The sequence below is a fragment of the Aplysia californica genome, unplaced genomic scaffold (assembly GCF_000002075.1).
Source record: "Aplysia californica isolate F4 #8 unplaced genomic scaffold, AplCal3.0 scaffold00506, whole genome shotgun sequence".
Taxonomy (NCBI): domain Eukaryota; kingdom Metazoa; phylum Mollusca; class Gastropoda; order Aplysiida; family Aplysiidae; genus Aplysia; species Aplysia californica.
Window position 1 is genome coordinate 456,548 of NW_004797776.1, and position 23,812 is coordinate 480,359.

A 23,812-nucleotide genomic window follows, 5' to 3' on the forward strand; every position below is an offset into this window, starting at 1 on the left:
TACATAAACACAATAGCAGTCACTTAGTGTACAGAAAGAGCAAAAAGACAGAAACATCAGAGGAAAGAAAAGAAGTAGCTAGAAGGAAGTCAGACCCACCTCTACTGCCCACCAACCACTCGCTAGAATAAAAGATAATAGTAAGGAGTGAAGGGGCAAAAGAGCAAAGAAGGACCACAATACCTCAACGGAGTCATTGACCTCGGCCAGCTGGCGTTGCAGTAGGTTTCCTCTGTCCTCTTCTTCCCTCTGACAGCCCTGGGCCTAGACACATACAGACGACAACGCGCACACATATACTCGATTTCTTTAAGACCTTGAGCTTGCTCGTGCACCCACAGCTGAATACAACTTTGTTGAACTTGGAGTAAAAAAAACAACAACAGCTTCACACCTTTTTCTTCCTAACCTTTGTGAAGAAACTCTAGTTTCTGGCAAAAATTCAGAGAAAGCTCGTTGCTTACACTTCACACACGTGTGTATATATTTATACAAATTCACACAGAAACCTCCACCAGTGTGTGAGAAACATTAGGTTAATAATCCCCTTGGTAGGTTCTTTCTGGAATAGTACTTCAAAGCAAGTCAGTACCATAACCATCACACTTTGGAACAAACATTGAAAAGAAGGAAGGGGCAACACTGGAGCACCTTGCAACGCAATGGGATATCCCCTCCGGAAAAAAAAAAGATAACAGATTGCAGATGTGATTGATTTAGAGAAGTGAACATATTTCAAGAAAAAGAGGCACCTTCACATGATAACAATCACTTATGCTGGGAATGAGCAAGAAAAATGGAAATAGAGGGAGAGCGAACAAACTGGACAAAGCAGTGGGACCTTCCAGCGACCCAGCATGGAAAGAAAATGGGAGAGATTAAGAGCCTACCTCAGAAGTCACTAGCACAAAGTATTGTAGCTGTAGAAGTTGTAGTTGTACACAACCCTACACACACATTTAAATCATTACTCTATGTAGCACGTTGCTCTGACCCTGCATGTTAAGGCCAACCTAAGCTAAGAGAAATACAATATCCTTAAAGAAGAAGGCCATTATAAATAAAAATTATCTCCACAAAGGAATCGAACCTCCCACTTCTGTGCACAACTGCGAAGCACCCATCCACTACACAATAAATGCCACTACAAGGATTTTAATATGCTACAAAGCTACACCCCCCCCCCCCCCCCAAGATCATGTGGCAGATTAAGAGCATGACAGTTATAAGTCATATCGATGGCCGAATGCGAGACTCCAACAAATGCCACATACCATAAAGGCGTTTCTCAGATACTTGCATCCAGTCTTCAAAATAGACGAAGTAGAAGCTACATATGTACATGACATGCAACATCCATCAGGGTCCAACAAGGCAGTGAGTGTTGTGCAGGGGAACATTCTCTAACATGCATCTCAAATACTTTTTTTTTCAGGTGAACCATTGACGAAAGCAGAGAAAGAAGTATCTAAAACTCCTGGTTTGCATCATGTACAAAGAGATCTTATATCTAATCCTGTATCCTGCTAAGACTACAAAAATGTGAGTACAGGTTCAAATAAATCTTTGCTGTGAAGCATACTGAGCACTCTCCAGGAGAAAATACACTCACTAAATCAGACTATTATTTCCACTAACATTATCACTATCATTGAAGAAGAAAGACGATTTTCTTACAACTTTGATTACCAACAGACGTCAATCAAACCATTGCAAGATGCACACAATATCAACAGTCATAAACAAATATGCGTGCTACAGAGAATGTTCAGTCTTAAAAACATGCTACGGGCATGAGGAATTAGTCAAAAATATAATGAAACATTTACATTGATATAAAGCAAATAAACACACAGCACACTATACAAAATAGATACACTTCAACAATTTAGTCGTTCAAGAAACCTATATTCCACATTTTGAGAAGAAAAAAAATTGACCTTTCCCATTAAGCAATAAAACTTTTGACATTTTTTCTCTTGTCAGTAAGTTCAATAGAAGTTTTCATTACACCTGTAAACTTTCTTACAGAAGGGACACAAACGAAATTCGCTTTTCCCTCCCTCAACAGTAAAGAATGATTCTTTGAATAATAGGTTTCTTGAAATGGACCCTAGACAAAGAAAACTGGGACCATCTTCAAAGAGTCAAACAAAATGCATGAATATGCAATTTAGTAGGCTTAATTAATGTAAATTGTAATACTACAGAAATAAACAGTAATGATAACAAGCAAGCTGCAATCTACACAGGGAACTTCAGCAAAAACCAGATATTATTGTCTCATTTAGAGATCAGAGGAGAAGTTACAGTATGGTCTACTGGGCTCAAAAGTAATCTCAGATTGAGGGTCAAATCCTTCTGTCTCATCCTACTATCGCATTATCTCATCACTGGTCTTTTACAAGTGTCCTACAGCTATATCAACCTAAGCCATGATTGTGTTAGTCCACTACGTTGGCTTACCGTCTGTGCTGTCATTTTATGAGTCCATCCCACCACTCAAGTCAGTCTATCCCACTGTATTCCGCAGTATTATCAGTCTACTTTACAACTTCACCAGTATCCCTAACATTTTCATAAATCTATTAAATTGTCTTACCAGCACATACTCTCTACCAATCTACACAACGGTTTTTTTAGACGATTCTATTGTTTTGTCATTGAATCCTACTGAGCTATCAGTCAATCTAAGTGTCCGATCTGTCCATTCTGCAGTTTTAATCAATCTACACTTACGGTCTCATCAGTCCATCTAATATTTTATCTGTCCAGCCTACTGTCCCATGAGCCTGTCCTGCAATTCTTTTAGTCCAGTCAACACCTGAAGTTCCCTAGTGCTGGCAAATCAACAAAACAAAAAAACGGGACAAACACCGCCCACCACTCGTCAACCACACAGACAGAAAGCAAATGTCACTCACTTTGGCCTTCTCCATTTCAGCATCCCTCAAAGCCTCTTGCAGTCTCTTCACCTCCTGCTGCACCTCCGACAGCAGTGTCTGCGCCTTTTCACACTGTAATAAACAACATTAAATATCACAACCCAACACTTTTTGTTCCTACACTGGGAGAAATTAAGAGTGACCCTTAAACAACCATACAGACACACACAAACAAGATTATCCACCCCCCTCTCTCTCTTTTCTTCCCTATGCCAGATTTCTGCCGACAATATTCAACCAAAACCTGTCATCAACTAACAAAAAAAATATAAACAAAAATATAATTATCAATTTCTTTTAATTTTTTTAATATACTTAAATGCAGCATTTCCTATCTACATTGATTTTGCATTTTCATAAAGGAACATAAGTCCACCAGACTAGATTTCTAAGACAAAATCATCGCTGTGTCAAGAAAAATGAGTAAGTCATTTTGAACATGCTTACACAGGAAGTAAAATGCATTGCGTGGTACTTTTTTTTCAATAGCAACAATATTACTAGAGCACTTGAAACAGAAAGGAGAGGAAGAAGCAGACCACACCAACACTGGAAGTGCGTATACACTGCACAGACAACAGTAACTATGGGATGTAGTTACCTTTTTATCCTTTTCGTGCACTGTCTTCAATAATCCCTCAACACTCTTCTTGTATCTGTTGAGTATCACAATCTTTTCCTCCAGTGCAGTCTCCGCACGTTCCTTGTCAGCGTCAGCAGCCTCAAAAAAAGATGAAAGATTTGTCTCAGATTTTTTTGTCGTGCATGAGTACATGAGCCAGGTTATACCGCCAAAGCAGAAACGTGTAACTAATAGAAGTCCCAGTAAACATTCTTATTTATAATCTAGCCATATCCCCCTGAGGGCTTACGTGACTTTACCATGTAATCTTAATAATAATAAATCGCATTTGTATAGCGCATATCCCCGCTCAACAGCAGGCTCTATGCGCTTTACACTATATTATTACCCCAGCAGACCAGACAACACTCCGAAACATTCTCAGTTTCCCGGGAAGCAAACAGTGCAAGCAGCTGATTAAGCGCTCAAACACTAACAAACTGACAAGATCTTTCGCTGTCTATACCCGGGTACCCATTCTCACCTGGGTGAAGTGAGGAAAATTCATGTAAAGTGCCTTTCCCAAGGACACAACATCGGGCTTCTGACGGGATTCGAACCCACGACCTTACGGTTACGAGTCCGAGAGCCTAACCACTAGGCCACCGACGTATCCCTTAGCCAAACCGTTCATTCAAAAAACAAACAAAAAATCACTGGTAAATGAAGCAATATGTGAGGTGTGTTGACAAAATGAGTTACTTCTCGGATTTTAGCCTTAAAGAAATCGATGCATCGACTTTATAGGTGAAGTTTGTACAATTTGTAAGTGAGGAATAATAAAAGACACCGTTGACCTGAACAAAATGGCATCAATTGAAAATACATAAATCTGATCCCAGAGTCGATTTTCGGCCGATATCTCCACTCTTGTATTGCCAAAAGTAACTAATTTTGTCAGCATATCTCACATAAATAATTCCTGATGGACTCTCTGCGTTGTGTCTTTGGCCTATGTATTTATGTATTTATTTATTATGTGTATTTTTTGTGTGTGTGGGGGGTGGGGCTGTTATACCAAACACCAGCGTTAGTTAAATCACAAATTTTAGAAAAATTTATACATCCTTCAATGTCAGATTATAGAAAACTTTTATCTGAATGTCACAAAGTTAGCAAATGCATCTAAAGTACTTCAGATAGAGAACATGTACGTTCTGTATTACAAAATTAAGAATTCTACATACAGAAACTGAAGTCCATACAGTTAAAAAAAAAGAAAAAGCAACAAGTATGTGTACCAGCTAACCTTCTTCTCAGCTTCCATATTGCTAAGGGCATCTTCAAGTCTCTGAAAAGTAAATCAAAATATTCAGCCATTAAATTGGGTAATAGTGCGGGGAGTGTGGGGGGAAAAGGGAAATTGAAAAAGAACGTAAGGAAGGGAGGGAGAGGGGGAGGGGGAGAGAGAGAGAGAGAAATGAACTCGCCCTTTTCTGCAGTCCCCCTTTCATTTTCACTTCTAATCAGAGTGATTGAGTTGTAATTTGTAGCGAGGTAATGATGCACCTGCCACATTTCACCAGAAAAGATGAGGACAACAAAAATGCTGAAAAGACCCATACCAGAACATTTCTCCACCTTTAACCTTTAAAAATAAATATTTTTTAAAAAACAACCACCAATAAAGCAAGAATACAGATATGCCGTAAAACTGAGGATTTATTATTTAGAGTAGGACATTGAAAAAGTAAGACAGATAGGTAGACATAAATGGAAGAAAAAAAGTAGGATCTACCAGTGGAGTCCTCCAATCACCCCCTCTGAGGGACGTTAAAGAAACAGGACCTCATCACACTGAACACATACCCCAATGACGTCGTCTTTATTGCCAAGTGAGGCCTTCAGGTTTTCATTCTCAGCACATTTCTTCCCCAGTTTCTCCTTTTGATCTTCCATCTCATCCTGTGAGAAGACATGAATGTGTCATCAACCCAGTGCAACAGCTCACATTAGATCAAACAAAGCGAGCACCCTCCCACCCGCTCAGTAAGCAGACATGCAACATTCAAAACTGTAGAAATACTTTCACTTTCTATATAATAACCTGCTGTATGGCCCAAAGGCTGCTGGATCAGAAACAACAACAAAGACAAGAGGTTGAAGCTACAGGTGGACTACTTCTCAACCTAACACTTTGTCAGTACATAAAAACATATATATATATCTTCAGCTACACCCACCAAGATAGCAAAACAAAAACTGGCCACTAGAACATGTATAATTTCAAAACCGTATATATTTTAAACACACATTGACAGAGTTTTTTTTTACTATTTAAGAGCCAATCATCTTTTTACATATACCTCACTTTGAATCAGATTTTCATTCCTTTTTTTTTCCTTCTTTTTAACTCAGATTTTTAAAATCTGAATATAGATAAAAATATCACTGAGCTGTAATTTGACACTTTCGCAAATACTCTAACTGATGTAACAACTATTGAAATTATTAGGTGGCACAGCATCACCTGCTGGAATTTGCAAGCTTTGATACTGAGACAAGCCTGTTTAAAGGTATCCCATCAACAAAATAATGCTTGTAAAGTAAAGAGCAAGAGGAAAGAGTAACAGTAGAGTGCATCATACACACCAGCATTACAGTTAAAGCCACACAACAGCAGTGACAGTGCCATGTTTGTAACTGTTAATAAAAAGTTCACCAACATGACAATAGTGCAATATGATCCTTCAGCAGAGGTAAAATACAGGGCAGATAGACAGAAAGTAACAAAGTAATCCCTCTGAATCATGGGCCCCAACCGTTCCCATGGCTATGGGAAACATAACCATCTCGTCATACCCTTTGAAAGAAATTGATTCACACTAGAATAGAATCAATCCATACTTTCAGATAATAACTTATCAAAATATAGTAGAACAGCAGCCCTGACGACCACGTCTGAGACAAACGACCACTCCCCCCTCTTCCCCCCTCAAAGTTTTACTATATTATGTGATTACACTTAAATGTAGCAGTCCAGTACATACACCAAAAAGGAGTTTTTAATAAAGGCCCCAAATAAAGAAATATTCTTATTACTGGATCAAGATTTGAATTTTAAAATAATTTAATTTGGCCACTGGTCTACAGGAGTGTCATGCAAAATGTATGTGCGCATTGGCAAACTAAAGAATGAGCTAAAGTCTTTTTAACGTGGACAGACAAAAGTGAACAAGCTTTTGGACATATCAGCAGCTCCCTTCAGCCACAAAAAAATAGGTTAGGACAAGACTGACACAAAAGGCAGGCAAAAGAATCAATCCATAACAGAATGTCAAAGAACCACCAGCCTGAGAAGAACAGAAGAGGCATCCAGGGATGAAAGGAAGAAGAGTAGGAGTCGCCAGAGGAACTAGGAACAATAGCAATCGATAATCAATAGGAGAGTAAAGAAGACAGGTAAATAATTATTTGTTTGTTTGCTTGAGTAAAATAAAAGGAAGCACATCGACACTGGGAAAAAGCAAGACAGACAAAGAAGAAAAAACAGAGGCAGAGAGGACCTCCCAGTGGTGCCCTCTGAGTCAGAGGCTAGAAGAACGTCATGGCCTAGAATAATATGAGACTTTACTTTTTTTACTTTTTTATCCTCTGTTGCCCTTGAGCGTTGAGGGGCAATATGAGAATAACTAAAAAATAGAAGCAAATCTTAACCTTTAGTCAACAGCCATTGTCACGATTCTGATATAAATCCAACTAAGAAGTACTTTTTAATTTACCGTTTGATGCTACAGCACTTGTATTTTTAACATACTAGTCCAAGAATGTCTCACACAGACTAGCAGGGCTGTAGAACGTGCGTGTGAGAATGAAAAGATTAAAAGGTAGACACTGCTTTGCACAAAAACAAGTGAGAATCACATGCAAACAGACTGAAGAAACAGCTACTGTAGAGTCATCGGTAATGGGTGTTTAAGGGTGGGGGGGGGCTACACCTGAAGGCTATCTCGCTTATTACTGGACCGAATTTTACCACATTTCACACATTAAACAAGCATAGTAAGGAATCTTTAAATCCGCAATCAAATTTGAGAAAAAGTTCCGTTTCCATGGATACGGCGGCCATATTAGATATTGTTGACATGTTTTGCATTTATATAGCGCATATCCACTTATGCAATGCTCTATGCGCTTAACATAATACATATTATGGATTTACAAATCAATTTTAAAGGTACATAGTGTTACATACTCGTGCAAACACATATTCACTCACGCACGCACCACACACACATACATGCACACATACGTACATATGCACATACGCACATACAAACTCACAACGATCTACAGCTTGGATGGATTCTGTCTAATCGAAATATGATGAAAATAGAAATGCTTTTAGTTTCTTCTTAAATATTTCTAGATTTTCTGCTTCTCTGATAGTTTTTGGAAGCCTATTCCAAACAAGTGGGGCAAAATATGAAAAAGAGCGTTGGCCATATGATTTGTAATTTATTTTAGGCTTAACAAGGGTTGTTTTGTCACTTGATGATCTGAGCGTTCTTGGAGGCACATAGGGTGTTAAAAGCTGTTATAGATAGTCTGGTGATAAATCATTTAAGCACTTGTAGCAAGTTAAACAGATTTTATATATGATACGCTCTTTCACTGGGAGCCAGTGTAATGTTTTTAAAATAGGAGTCACATGATCATGCTTTAGTTTTTTAGTAATTATTTTGGCAGCAATATTTTGTACCCTTTGTAGTTGTTGTAACTGTTCATCAGGTACACCAGCCAGTAAGAAATTGCAATAATCAATCCTTGACAATATAAGTGATGTTATTAAAGTTTTGGTGACACCAACAGAAAGATATTTTCTAATGCTCCCTATTTTCTTCAGCTGGAGATATAGATTTTTACAAAGATTGGATATATGGTATTTCATTGACATATCTTGATCGAGCACCACACCTAAATTTTTTATTTTAGTTTGGGCTGATATTTCGTGGCCATTGATGTTTATTCTGAAATTGTCGATATTAGATATTGTATACATGTTTTACGTAATGAATACCGCACTTATCGCTCATGGAAATTAAATGTATCTTTGCATGCATGTTCACAAACATTAGATCTAAAAATTTGTCTGTTGGTTTTTTTTCTAAATGAATTAGAAAATTTTTTATGAATTTTTTCCTGAGGTAGCATTCAAGTCTCAAAAAGTACGCAAAAATCCACACTCCAGACACCACCAACAAAAATCTATTCCATTTATCAAAAATTCAACATACAAATTTTTAGCATTATAACTTCTCTTCATTCTGTGAAAATTTCATGAAGATTGGATGAAAAATGGTGGAGTTATTCAAAAAAGTATAGAGAAAAGTCGCGTTTTGACAAAACAGCCGATAAAGATTTTTTAAAATACTGACTTTATGAGGAAATGGCGGTGACAAACATGTCCAATATGGGAAAAAATACCGTGTTTTGGGGGGTTCTTATGTAATGAAATAGATGTAGGAGAGGCTGAGGAAGCTAAAAATGCCTACAACTCAAATTCCATAATTGTGAGCCAAATTTTGACTCCCCCCCCCTCCCCCCCCCCTAAGCATTTGAGCCCATAGCAACGGTACACCAGTGGAGCTTTCGGCAGCAATAATCCGTAGCACTGGTTTTTTGGTAAGAGGAAAAAACACTAAATTATCAGGAAGAAAAAGCCAGTATTTTCAATCAGTCAGAAAGCCAGTTTCTGTCGACATGCTGTTATGGGATACCAATAATATGTCTGCACCGCACCCTTCCACACATGTTTTGATCACATTCTGCGCCAATTAACTGGGGTTGGTTTTTTTTCCAAGATAAAGCGTTCGCTCCCTAAACCCAGAAGTTCAAGAGGCCAAAATTTCGGTAAAATTGGGATCAGGAGCCCAGGGCTCAAAAGGTTACGGATGTAAGGAGATAGTAAAAAGTTCCAAGCTATGTGAAAAATATCAAACCTTCAAATGAATTGGCTCAAGCAGGGCTGTGCTGTCAACATGCAACTGATCTTGCAGACGGGTGGAGAGATTCTGGACAAACAAACAAATAGGTACACATACATGCACACACTAATAACAACAGGGCAAGATGCACAAAACAGGATGCCCTGCACAGTGCAGCAGAGTTCACCCTGTATGTAAGAATCATGGATGCAAAAAGAGTAATATGCAGCAAAAAAGAATTATGATAACAAACTTTTCAAATATATGCAAGTATACTTTAAAAAATGAAATTCAAACACAAGTGAGAACACAAAGTAATGCAATGTAATTCACATTTACGTAAAATCCTTTGTTCCCTGAATCAGTAATTTCTTCATTTCAAAACTATTCAACTGTTGATCAGGGCTCAATTCGCTATAAAGACACCTTCATTATCTTATTCAGATACACCCAATACATGCTCACACATTGATAGACAAATGATACACAATAATACTCACACATGATACTAATTTACACACAAACAAATACACACCACACAGACATTTCTGTCTACCCATTAAGTCTACAAGCTTAAATTTATAGCACCACCTAAGTTATCACTCATGACAAATGTAAACCTTTATAAATAGACCAACAGGACAGAGAAGAAGGAATCACAGAAACACATCAGGCCAAAAAAATGAATTGAGATCACACCAAAAAAAGCTTTGAGGATTCTCCAATTTTACAAGATATTTACACAATTTAAAAAAACTACACAAGGTAAAGCTAGAATCACCAATTGGATAACTCTTAGGCAAAAATAAACAAATCTTTCTTGATCCTAAAAACATAATCCAGAAATCACGAAAATCAAGTTAAGTATCAGCACTGATCTTAATTATGCATTGGGTAACAGACAGCCCTTACAAGAAAAAGAAGAAAAAAAATTAAGTTTCGACCAATCCCCCACCCCAACTCAGTGCTATACACTCTTCAGGACTTTTTCGTTAAGAAAAAAAAAATTGAAAAACAAAAGAAAATCAGTGGTGAAGTCCCTATATCTGATCAATTGAAGGACAAACCCAAAGTCCAACACAAAAAAACCCCAAAAAACAAAAAACAAAAAACCCACAAAACAAACAGTAATTGTAAAGTGGCAAAATGCAACACCAACTGCAACACTCACAAATGGCATACATGCAGGGTTTACTGTCTCTTACCAGCACGTCTCTGTCCCGGCGAGAGACTTGTTTCCGAGCCGTTTGTATCTGCTCCTCCAGGTCCTTGATGCGCTGTCCCAGCATGCCGTTCTCTTTGTCCCGGTCCTGACGGGCCTGTTCTGACAACTTGAGTTGGGCGGTCAGGGTCTGCACGTCACTGGACAACCAACAACAGGTAAGACAAGTCAAGACAAAAACTTCAGAAAATCTTCCAAGCAAAACACTCTTCATAATAGGTAAAGGAGAGAAATTTCTGACAGCAGCTTCGAATGCCAAAGGAGCCCCCCTCCCCCCTTCCACACACACAAACATATTATTCACACACACACACAAAGTGTATAATATACAAATATCCAATCAAATAAAATTGAGGCTATACTCACAATTCTGAGTTCTTCACTTTGCTCGCCAGCTCCTGTCAATATAAAAAAAAAATGTTTTTAAACAAAAACAAAATAAAGAGCAAAATATAACTATCCACTAATAAAAAACCAGCTATAGTCAAATTATAACAGCGTAAAGGGCTACTAGGCAGTTTGAATAGGCAGAAGAGACATGTCTTGCTTCATAAATAATGACATGTCAGGATCAGATACGGTTGCATTGTGTAATTAACAGTAAATCTGATCAATAATGGCATCACAGTTTTTAGCAAAGGACAAATCAAATACAGTAATAACACTGAAAAGAATTAAGAGAAGCACTCTCCGACTGCTTGCAAATTTGAAAGATCACCCTCAAATATAAAACCTGCAAAATCCTTGATAATGCAGCAAAGGTATCAAAATTACCCACCCTCCAACGGCCCACATATTTGAGAGTTCATACTCATATTCAAAACCTGAAAATTCCTTGATGACGCAGCAAGGACATCAAACTAAAGGGTCAACACAGCACTAAATTTCAACTCTATGAGGCTGGAGCACACATGCTACCAGCCAGATCACTGTAGTTTCACTGACCTCCTTTGCCCTGTTAGCGTTGGACAGGTCAGCCAGGCCATCATCTAGCTGTTGCTTCAGAGCTTCCATTCTTTTCTTTGCATCCTCTGCTTCTTTCGCATACTTGTCACAGTTCTGAAGCCACGAAGAAAAACAAAAACAAACATCCATTTTTGGTTAAAACTTTTTAAAAAGAGAAGTTTATTCAGATTGTATACAGGACCTGTCCGTCCATAATAACTGCCCCTTTGTACTATTCTTTTTCACAGATAAATGAATTAAGTGTGACATGAGTTGATGAAGACGCGCTGGATTTTTTTTCCTTTCCTATAAAAAAGTGAACCATACTTAACTATGGCAGCTGCTCCATCTTTTAATAATACAAGACTAACCAGTCACTAAACGATGTGTACTCATATCTATTTCTTAGCTTCAATATAATAGATGCCATCCAGGGTACAGACAAAGAAATTTTGTTTCTTTTCTCAAATAAAGCAGTGACTTGTCCTTTTGAATGGTGATTGCTTCATTCAATATTCATCAGTCCCTGATAAGAAGAGATTTGTTTGCTTTTCCAAAAAGACGTCACAGCAGATGTTGATATATACTTTTATTCTCAAATTGCACATTGACGTCATATATAGAAAAACATTCAACTTATATCACTCTACTAAAGTATTCAGATATAAAAAGAAAGTTTCCTTGGGTTTTTAAAAACCATATAAACATGCTTCTTTCATATTATTTTTTAAAATAACAAATAAAAACTTTGCAGGTTGAAGGGCAATAATTGTCAACAATGGGAGGGGCAGGGGACACCAGCAAAGTCATAATACAATAATATGGCTGTGCAGGCATTGACCAACAACATGCAATGCAGCCACTCACCTTCACAGAATCCTCCAGCTGGTCTCTCAGTTTGTCCATGGCGTCCTTCTGCTCAAGTAGAATTCTGCTGCGCATCGATTCTTCCGCCTGCTTCTGATTGGTTGTCAGCGTCTCCATCGCCAAGCTGAGTGAAGAGTTACCGTAGAGTAGAGTTGGGGCGAGCGGACGGACCGGATCGTTACTCGCGGACTCAGTCAGAGCGAGCGGGTAACGGACGGCCATAAGAGCGAACTGCGAACCTCAAAGACAGTTCGTTATTTTGGGTCCGCTCCACAATTTGACTCTCTCAGCGAGTGGACTGTGGACCTCAAGCCTCAAGTCGATTCGTTTTTTGGGTCCGCTCCACAATTTTATTCACTGGGCGGGCAGGCAAACGGACAAACTCTAGCAGACGAGATACTCGACGCGAGGTTAGGCCCACGGTCTATTGTTTGTTAATTAGGCCAAACGTTTCAAGCCACTAGCCTAGTGGTGCCACAGGGAGTGAGAGGTTGGTGACGTAGTACTATGTGTGTAACCTTTCACCTCGTGCGCGGGCACACTGTGTACGTTCCAATTATCGCAAAGGCCGGGGGGGGGGGGGGGAATTTCTGCCATGAACTCCTAGCTACAATGTGAGGCAAGAGGGTGATTTTTTTATTTATTTTTTTTTGGGGGGGGGCGGGGGGTTGTAAGTTGTATGCAATGGAAGGAGTCACTCCCGTCCATCCGCCCGCTCGAATGCATGGAGTCTCTCGGTCCGCCCGCTCGCTAATCGAACTGTTGTCTCTGTCTGATGTGTAGCGAGTAGTGAACTACTCTTCACAAGCGGATGGTTCATTACCCGTCCGCTCGTTTGCGGGTAGAGCCAAAGAGTTGTTCGTTACTCGCGGACGCTAATTTTGCGAGCCCGACCCAACTCTACCGTAGAATATATCAAAACAATAATGGTGAGAAGCAAGCCATAAAGTCTGAAACAGTAAATTCATGAAACAGGACTTTCCAGTAGTAACCTAACCCCATACACAGAGTAGAGGGGAAAAAAATTATCTAAACCTTCAGCATCAATATGATGAAGTTTGTGTCAAGAAAAGCACATTGAACACACAGACATTTTTATATTTGGGGGGGAAAAAATGTATATAGACAGAAACAGCATACAAAAATTAAAGAGTAAAGAACTGGGACCAACCAGAGGCATCTTCTATTATGCACTTGTTCAATATGATACATTCAGAAACAGTACAACAATTTGCTTGTATCTGTGTCAGTATGAGTTATGCTTTTCGAGAAGGAAATAGGTCCTTTCAAAATGAAGCTCAACATCCAAAGGATAAAGTAAAAAACAGAGAAGAAAGAAACCCAGAGCAACAGGCAGAGAAACCTGCTCAAAGCACTTTGCAGCCTCGAAAAAATTCTTGTGCTGATAGTATAGTATGGTACAGCACTAATAATTATCTATTTTATGATATCTTAGCATACACTTCTCAGACACTCATAAGATTTCTTATTTTTTATTGTCTTGTGCATTTGTCATTATTCTGCACGGTAGTGTTAGTTCCATTTCCAGACATGAGAAAACTTTGGAAAAGAAAAAAATACAAGACGCAACCCCCCCCCAAGCTCTTAGGTAAAACATCACAGCTACATAATGAAACAACTTACGCAGCTTTGTGCACTATGACTTGCTTCTCAGTGAGCTCTTTCTTCAAATTCTCAATTTCCACTTGCAGTTCAATGTTCTGAAAAAAAATTTTTAAAGCACAGTATTGTCTACTGAAATTCAAATGAGGAAAAACCTTTCACAAGTACTAAAACAAATATTACCATAGCATACTCTATTGCCGCTACATTCATAGCAATAACTGTGTAATAATATTTTGGTGGGGCCAAATCGGTTGAGTTCAGCTGCAAGTCACTATAAGTCTACACAGTATCAACTACCTTTTACAATGAAATTTGGACATTAGTTTATTTGAGTAAAAAGAAGCACATCCACACACAATAGAAGTCATATAGCGTATGGAAAAGGTAAGACAGACAGAACACACAAGCAGCAGAGGAAAAGAAAAGAAGAAGGACCTACCAATCTCCTGCAGATATGGACTACAGAAAATTTTGAAAATAAGTAAGTGCAGAGCAAATGGCAGCATTCAGCAATCATGCACTTTGTGGGAGGACTACTTGCAGTTGTTACATAGAGATCTGCACAGACCAGATGTAATATTTCTACACCGATTAATCCTCCTTGCCTATCTCACCCTGAATCAGGGTGTAAGCTTTTAGCTAACATTTTCCACTTTTCCCTATTTTGGGCTAAATTCTTGGCCTTCCATGCCTTTTGAATTTTCTAGACATCAATTCATCAATCTCTGCAACTCTCTTCCAGGTCTTCCCCTTGACCTCTCACCCTGCAGATTCCAGTCCATGATAAATATTTATATTAAGTTACTCAAATTTGATTACATTTTTAACACTTTGCAGTCACACAGCCAGCAGTACAAAATACCCCATCTGGTCACCAAGCCAGGAGAGCGACTGCAACAGACTTCTCGGGCCTGGCTCACTTGACAGGAACGGATAATTTTCACCGGCCTGCAAAGCGTTAAACTTTTCTTACCGTTCTGAAAACATCCTGGCCATCTCCATATCTTTGGTTCATCCACTCCTCCATGTAGTAGATCCTCATCTTCAAGTTGAAGTTCTCCTTCTTGAGCTCAGATATTTGCTGCAAACAATCATCATGAGACTACACAACAAGCAACAAAAAGCAACACCGTGCAAAAAATGTGTTCTGAACAGATTTGCATCAAAGACTGTAATAGTGTGTAACGCCATGATACTTGAAGATCAGCTCTTAAGAGAGAGGACGGATATACAAAAGTTAAACTCATTTTCCCAGTTACAAAAGAGCATGACTTTACCTACACAGCTGTATCCCTCTGTAATGAGTGGTAGCCAAGGTCATAACCCATAAACAACAGAAAGTATCCCCATGGAATTTTAACAATCCAGTCTTTGAGGCAATGGAGAACCAGAAGCCAACAGAGATAAGCAAATGTGAAAGTTCTGTTTTCTTCCCCTCCTTTCTTCAAGGGTATTAAAAGACAAGCAATACTTGATACTGATGCAGACTCTCCAATACACAAAAGGTAAAAACATGTTAAAGAAAAAACAGATTGTATTTAAAAAAAAGGAAAGAAAGAATGTCAAGTGAGGAAAAAAATCAACATTTTTTCACACTTTTTTTTCTCATCTTAAACCAATTTAATAAAAATTTGTGAGCACATTCTAAGCACTGTGAGCAAAGAAAATAGGAAGGGAGCAGAGACAACAGACGAAGAAGACAGGGTAAAAGTAGTATGGCCTACCACAGCAACCCTCTCCCTGCACAATGGCAGGGCTGCCAACCCATCAGCATATATGTTTTAATAATCAACAAATAAAAAATTAGTAATCTGTCTTCAAAGTTCGTAATATTAATAAGGCCATGGATACTCTTCTTTCCTGGGGCGTCAAGGACAGGGGTTGTAGTCAAGTATTAATGTAACGAAAACAGATTTTAGACGGAAAAAAAAAAGGTCTTGGTGGGCTTGCGATTGTTGATTTTTTTTTTTTTAAAGGGAAAAAAGGGAGAGTGGGGGTTACTGTTTGCAAAAACAAAAGAAATCATTGAAATTACATAGTACTTCACAAGCCTTGATTTCGATCCTAATCGATCATCACAGCACATCATGCCACCCACTCACTGTAGCTAAATGTTTCAAGTTTCAAACAATGATCCATTTCTTTTTTATTATTCTCTCATCGGCCTAGGCTGTCACCCACAATACAAAAGGGCAGGAATTTTCTCACACCTTGTAAGCATGTGTGTTTTCTCCAGGCTTTAGCACTTCTGTAGTGGCACTGAGCAACTGCAAGGGCTCAATGCAAAGAGGGTGTTAAAGTTAGACAGCTGCACAAGACGTAGACTGTTCGGGTGTGTTAGTTCTTCTATCCCTATACTTGGGAAAGTTAGCAGTGGGTTGAGGTAGCTGAAATGTTTAAAAATCGGAATCTGGGGTACTATGATCATATTTTCTTAAAACTGAATGAATATAGTAACGATTTCGCCAAATTCGTAAATATGGGCAGCCCTGCAATGGGACGACGTGTCCTGCAAGTCAGCATCCCAATGGTGCCACTCATTGCTTGCAATGAATTTATTGTAAAACGAGCAAACAATGAAAGAAGAAAAAAAAAAGTCCTCCCCATAAACCCCTCTCAGTAAAAAAAAAGAAAAACAAAAAAAAAAAAAAAAAACAAGTCCTCCCCATAAACCCCTCTCAGTAAAAAAAAAAAAAAAAAGAACTAACAATTTTTCTCATTCATGGTGCCTGCAGAATGTAAATAAAAAAGTCTGTTTTTTAGCAAAGGAGACAAAACAAAACAGGAAAAAAAATAGTTACGGCTTGCAAAAACATCTAGATTCATTAAGATTTCATGGTATTTTGAGTGGGAACAAATACCTGGTCGTATTCCTTCATCGTACGACCTCTCACAGGTGAGATGCGCCCGTGGCTGGGCTTGCTCATTTCTGTAGGCAAAGGGAGAAAACAAATATGTTATATAAATAATAAACACGGCATTACACAGTACCATACAATAATACACTGACTTTTTTCTTGTTCCACTGTTATTTTTTTGGAGCCGTTTTCTTGCTCCACTGTTATTTTTTTGAAGCCGTTTTCTTGCTCCACTGTTATTTTTTTGGAGCCGTTTTCTTGTTCCACTGCTACTGTTTTGGTGTTGTTACAGCTGTTGCAATTGTGAAACAATAAAAGACAGCATTTTTGGAGTTCACATATACTGAAATGAGAATATGGGCCTTGCCACTAAACCAGAGGTCATTGCAGAAATGTTCAAGTTTGGGTTTTTTTCAGGACAATCGAGGACCCACGAACACACTGCCATCCTTTGATCCATGACAGCCTTGTAAACATGAAAATGGTACCGTTCTCTATAGATACAAACTGATGGAACTTCTTTACCCATGACATCAAAGAAGGCCTTGAGGGCATTTTTGTATTCTTCCTGCACATAGTAAGGAACATATAAAATACCAGGCGGAGAGGTATTGTTCCAAACAAAATGCTCTCAGCTCTTTACTTACCAAGATCTCATCAGACAACGGAAATCTGAGAAAATCAATATCAGCAAACTTCTATTGCTGTAGTTTGCATTGCAATATGGTCCGATCTTTGCGAATTTTAGTGGTTGGCCTGATGCAAACTAGTATAGTGTGTCTTGCACAAAAAAATAGTTTTTAATGGATACACAGTTGAAAATAGGTTGTGTTTTTTATGTGCCATAATAAGCATTCCGTGGAATTATCTGAAATGAATGGTTAGCGGGTGCTCTTCCAATCAAATATCTATTATTCTTATCTCTCCTCCCATTTTGTGTTTGCTACACCCTCTAATGTTCTGCACCTAAATGACCTAATTGTGCTGTAAAGTGCCATAAAACATTAACTAAAACAAAGAATACAATGAATATCAGCCAAATTTTTTAAAATTCCAAATGGTGTGTTCAAATTTACAGCGCAAAGCTTGAACGCGGAGGAAAATATTAACACTAAAAAAGTCATGGAGGGTTGTTTTTTTTATCACCCAGTAATTATTTTTTTTAAATAGTAGTATCAGCCACACATTTTGATTGAAAACAATAAAAGCCCCCCCCCCCCCCAAAAAAACAGAGGCCAATCAGTACTGCATGTCAGAAGACCTTTTTTTTTTCCGGTGTATCCATTGTTTTTAGGAACCTCCATTTCTAACCTAGTGTGAGAGTGATTTTAGGTGGCATATTGCTGCCACCACTGTAAACTGGAAAATGTTTCTGTTTCATGTATATCTGACTTTCCATGACCTTCAAGCCTCCCATAGCTCTGAAATATCAAGGGTCGTGCCATATTGAAAATGCTTTAACTGCAGGAGGCAGACATAGTGCTAAAACTCGTCAACAGGGTTTCACTGAATAAAAGTAAGAGAGAGTACCATAGGCAAATACATTAATAGCAAAGATATAATGGAGATAACAAGGTTACGTTAACTATCCTCTTTAGACTGGTCTTGACTTCCCCAAATTTGCTTTGACAATCAGCCATATGTTCCCAGATTAAAAAGTGGATCATCATTGAGGTCATGTCCCTCTTGCGGGCACCTTTGAATTTCAGAAACACTGATAAATGTATTTATTCTTTTAATTTCCCACTTTCGTTCTCAAGTTATCTAGGTAGATGGTCTTTTAGTACTTTCTCATCTCAGGATTCAGTGAGAACAACCTTATCAGTCCCAGTCTTGGCTGCATGAGAATATAAATACCATGGAAACTCCTGATCTTTTCAGCATCTCTTAGTTTTTAGTTTTAGTAAGTTTTACGGCACTTGCAATACAATAAGGTCATACAAGTGCCACAGATTAGAAGTGTTACAAGAGAGCAACAAACACAAAAAAGAAAGGCGAGATCAGGACAATAGATGTTTGATAGGAAAGAAGAAGTAAAACCAAAGCACTCGCCAACCACCCTCTTTCAGCATCTCTGAGATGGAAATTTTGTCATGCTACATTTTTTTCAATATCCTTTCCTAAGGTGAATGCAGTTGCATGTACTCTAGCAAACAGGAGACATCCTCTTATGGCCTACATTTCAAATACATAGATACTTCTATTGCACAGCAGCGAACATCAGAGCAACCTTTCTCCTAAATAGAACAGAGACAGAATACATTCAATACAAACACAGAGCAATTAAAGAGAACAGTTAGTATTACTTCATTGGCTCAATAAAACATCATCTCTTAAGGGGATTCAAACTTGCAACCTAACCCTGACACAATAGACACCAGAATTCCATACATCATTTGCACAGTAATCAGTTATCGCACGTTAAGCCAGTTTATTTGAGCAAAGATGAGCACATCCACACAATAATATGAGCACCAGAGGATTAGAGGTGTTACAAGACAGTAATAAAAATAAAAAAGAAGAAGGGGAGTTAAGGACGATAGATGTTTGATAGGAAAGAAGAAGCAAAACACACCAGAGCACCCGCAAACCACCCACAAAGTAAGGAAGAGAGACCGGAAAATTAGGACAGAAAACAAAAGTAAAACCTACCCGTGGCACCTTCAAACTACTCGCAAGTTAAGAGAGAACTGGACATAACATGAGATAAGATGAGACAAGACATACAAGACAGACAAGACAAAACAAGTCTTAATTGTCCAGATGCCGGCACAAAGCTTTTTGGTGTTTCACACACACGCGTGCGCACTCATGCACACACACACATAACATAGGCAAGCATGCACACACACACCCATACTTTCTCATATTCCTCTCTGATAAAATGTACAGTGGGTCTTACTTGGAGTGTTGGGTTCAAATGAGGACATGCCTAAGGTGACATCAGGGAGTTGAGCTGGGTCAAGACTGGGGAAGAAATGAAACAAAGCATTTCCATTATTTCTTTTGATAAGAGCTTTACGGCACTTGAAACACAATAAGAAGATCAAATAATTGCTGAACATTAGAGGTGTTACAATAGAGTAACAAACACCAAAAAAAGAAAGAGAGGAGATCAGGACGATAGATGTTTGATAGGAAAGAAGGAGCTAACAACATCAGAGCACATGTCAACCACCCGCCCATTACTTCTGATGGCGGGGGAAAAATATGCGTTCTCCCATGAGTACAATTTAGATTATTGACCAAGAGGGCTGATTCACCCCTCTCTGTCAAAGCAACCAGGGGCCGTGTGAAGTAACGCATAACAAAGTGACACTAAATAAAATATCTATAGTGCCACCTCAGACATTCATTACATCCTAATCATTCCAAAGGCACCAGATATATCTCTTTGTTTATGTAAAGAGATGAGCATTAACACAAAAACGGCCATAAAGTGCAAGGGAAATAGCAATACTGTGAAAAGTATGTCTTAGAAAGCGTTTTATGGCACTCGAAACACAATTAAGTTATATAAGTGCCGATGATTAGAGGTGTTTAGTTTTAGTAAGAGTTTTACGGCGCTTGCAACACAATAAGGTGATATAAGTACCTAAGACTACAGGTGTTACAAGAGAGTAACAAACACAAGAAAGAAGGAGAGATCAGTTTAGTTTTAGTAGAGGTTTTACAGTGCTCGCAAATGCATACGGTCATATGAACGCCAGACGATTAGATGTGTTACAAGAGAGTAACAAAAAAAGAAGAAGGGGAGATAAGGACGATAGATTTTTTATAGGAAAGAAGGAGAAAACCACACCAGAGCACCCATCAGATCAGGACGATAGATGTTTGATAGGAAAAAAGGAGCAAACCACACCAGAGCATCCGCCAACCAACCACTATTAGAGGTGTTACAAAAGAGTAACAAACACAAGAAAAAAAGGTAAAGAGGTAAGGACGATAGACGTTTGAAAGAAAAGAAGGCGCAAACCACACCAGAGTACCCGTCAACCACATACACTGATAGATAGAAATCGAGGTAAAGTTGTGGCATCGATCTGCGACACCTTCCAACCACCCACCAATACCATTTCGCTGCGATATAGGGAAGCCAAGCTCAGAAAAAAGTCCACGAAAAAGGCAACCAATAATTAGGACATTACCCAGACTCAAACCCCAACCTTCCAGAATCCGTACCCGGAAGCACTTCCAACGGTTCGAAAGAAAGATTTTACACGACTGAACGAAAAATTAGTCGTGAAATAGTGTTTGTTTGCTTGAGAGAAGAGAAGCTCATTGATGCAATAAGGTTCATTTAATGCTGGGGAACAGCTGAAGCCAAGCAATCGAGTATGTATTTAGCCCGGGAATGTAACTTTGGCCCCATACAACAAGAATCACTATCAGTTTGCTTGACGCTCCGTTTTACTTTGTTTTAGTTTAGTAAAAGTTTTACAGCACTCGCAATACAACAAGGTCATACAAGTGCCGAAGATTAAATTTGTTTTTGTTTGTTTTTGTAAAGTGTTTTACGGCGCTCGCAACTGCATAAGGTCATATGAGCGCGCGGGACACACCTAATATTTTCAGTTGGTAGGAAATTTTGAATTTTGCCCGGGTGGCGGCCGAAGCCTACTCTTATCGATTTTAGACCACCAAGGGATCTTTAACGTGCGCAACTTGCACACGCGCCCTCCGAGATTTTTCACCCTTGTCCGAGAAGGCTAGGTGTAGATCTTTCCTACCAGAAGACCAGGGGTGTGGCAGAAAGACAGCAGTAAGGAGGAGCCAAGGAGTAGCAGTAGAAAGGCTGCAGAAAGAGTCAGGAGCCCAGAGGAGGGGGCAAAGGAGGTGAGGGGGTGGAGGCAGAAAGTGGAAATGAAAGCAGACAACAGAACATTGCTAGAGAGCAGGAAAGGAGGTGAAAGGAGACAATTTTAGAGAAGAAATTTTTTTGGTCGCTACCCGGATTCGAACCCAGGACCTTTGAATGAGAGGCCAACACCTTAACCTCTAGGCCACGAGAGCCCCCTCGAAGATTAAATGCGTCACAACAGAGTAACAAACACGAAAAAGAAGGGGAGGTGAGCAAGATAGATGACCAATAGGAAAGAAGGAGCAAACCACACCAGAGCACCCGACAACCACATGAACTTCCTCAATTCTGACCCACAAAAAATTCAGCTGTGTACCGCCACGCAAACGGATTACCCCAAGAGGCTGAGTAGATCAAACATACTCAAGCAGAAAGACGCCCCCCCCCCCCCCCCGCCCCAACACACACACAAATTAAAAAACGGCCCTACTGTTCTGACGGGAAGCGTACTAAAGACGACGTAAGGAAGAGTTTGAGTTTGGAGTTTGAATAAAGAGAAACACATCAACACAGTAACCTGCAGGCAAGAAGCAAGACAGAGACACACACAAAACAGAGGGAAAGCAAAAGAGTAGGTCCTACCAGAGGCGCCCTCCAACCACCCGCACGACCCAACTGTTCTGCGGGGAAACGTACTGAAGAAAACGATTCATGAAAGAAATATCAGAAATCTGGTACATACACCTGTGTAAAAACCTACCCTCTGCGCTTTCCACCAAACTGTGCCTCAGGCAACGAAAGTCATGTCATTTGCCCTTTCAAATATTTATCGGCAAGTAGTAAACTGTGAGCCAGGAAGATAACAAACTCATTTCACCGGGAATTTGTTTGAGTGTACGTTTTACGGCGTTATCGACACACAGTTTCACCAGAAAGAAAGCAGGACAACAGCGAAATATTCTATATCGAAAAGAGGCACATAGTAGGAGCAGACGACATGAGAGCGACCACCAACCACCTGCTCTCTACACTCCACGAGGAGCCACACAACAAATCACTCACTAGCCTACGCAATTCGCAATGACAACAGCAGAAACCATAACTAGCTACAGTGCCTAGTGTCATCTATATGGCACAACGCAAATCGAGACACCTGTTACTGTTATTGTCATAAATTAGCCATCTGGCTTGTGACACAGTTGACACAGACCCAGGGTATATAATTCTACAACTGCCCTCAAGTAGTGTAAGTGTGTGGATTTAACGCCCTATCAACACGACACGTATTTGGTCATTTAACGTCCGTCTCCGATAGGATCGAGCCAATGGGGTATAGAGTATAGAGCCTTGAAAACCCTACAAAACTACCCGAATTTAAGAACGCCCAGTCAGGGGTTCGAACAATTGCCAGTCACTCTGTATTTAAGCGTGATTTCAACTGAGTTAACAAAGCGCCTTACTGGCTGCACTAGTCCCAGGCTCCTGGAAAATGTACGCGAAAAAGAAAATAACGTTGATACAAAACTAAACCACCTTCACTCGGTTTATGCTTTCTAAAATCACCAAACGCATTATAACTATTTTTAGTAAGTATGATTTTTTTTAAAATAACAAGAAACGGGTGGAGATCTGAGTATATGAAGTTTTGTGACATTATAAAAATCACTAATCATTTCATAATGGGGAATATAAAGACAGGAAGACGACGTGGGTGGTTGGCAGGTGCTATGGTGTGGTTTGCTTCTTTCCTATCAAACATATATTGTACTTATCTCACCTTCTTCTTTTTTATGTTTGTTACTCTCTTGTAAGACATCTAATCTTCTGGTGCTCATATGACCTTTTATGCAATTGCGAGCGCCGCAAAACCTCTACTAAAACTAGAACTAAGAAAGACCAGAAGCCACAGAATGCCCCAGCAAAAAGCAGGACTATCAGTGACGCCCTCAAACCACCCGAGCAGTAGAAGCCCACCCTTTCGGAGTTCTTCATTTTGAGT

General features: G+C 39.2%; 1 protein-coding gene across 1 annotated transcript in view; it reads right to left on the reverse strand.

Moving 5' to 3' along the window:
* LOC101846758 overlaps positions 1-23,812 on the reverse strand; it is a gene marked incomplete in the record, with an annotated part of 114,609 nt that overhangs the window by 78,898 nt on the left and 11,899 nt on the right. Inside the window, 14 exon segments of the mRNA XM_013086796.2 lie at positions 184-264; positions 2,925-3,017; positions 3,547-3,666; positions 4,817-4,858; positions 5,377-5,472; positions 9,510-9,581; positions 10,700-10,856; positions 11,083-11,114; positions 11,662-11,775; positions 12,529-12,652; positions 14,173-14,249; positions 15,128-15,256; positions 17,016-17,083; positions 19,915-19,979. Coding sequence (XP_012942250.1) covers positions 184-264; positions 2,925-3,017; positions 3,547-3,666; positions 4,817-4,858; positions 5,377-5,472; positions 9,510-9,581; positions 10,700-10,856; positions 11,083-11,114; positions 11,662-11,775; positions 12,529-12,652; positions 14,173-14,249; positions 15,128-15,256; positions 17,016-17,083; positions 19,915-19,979 — 1,270 coding nt within the window.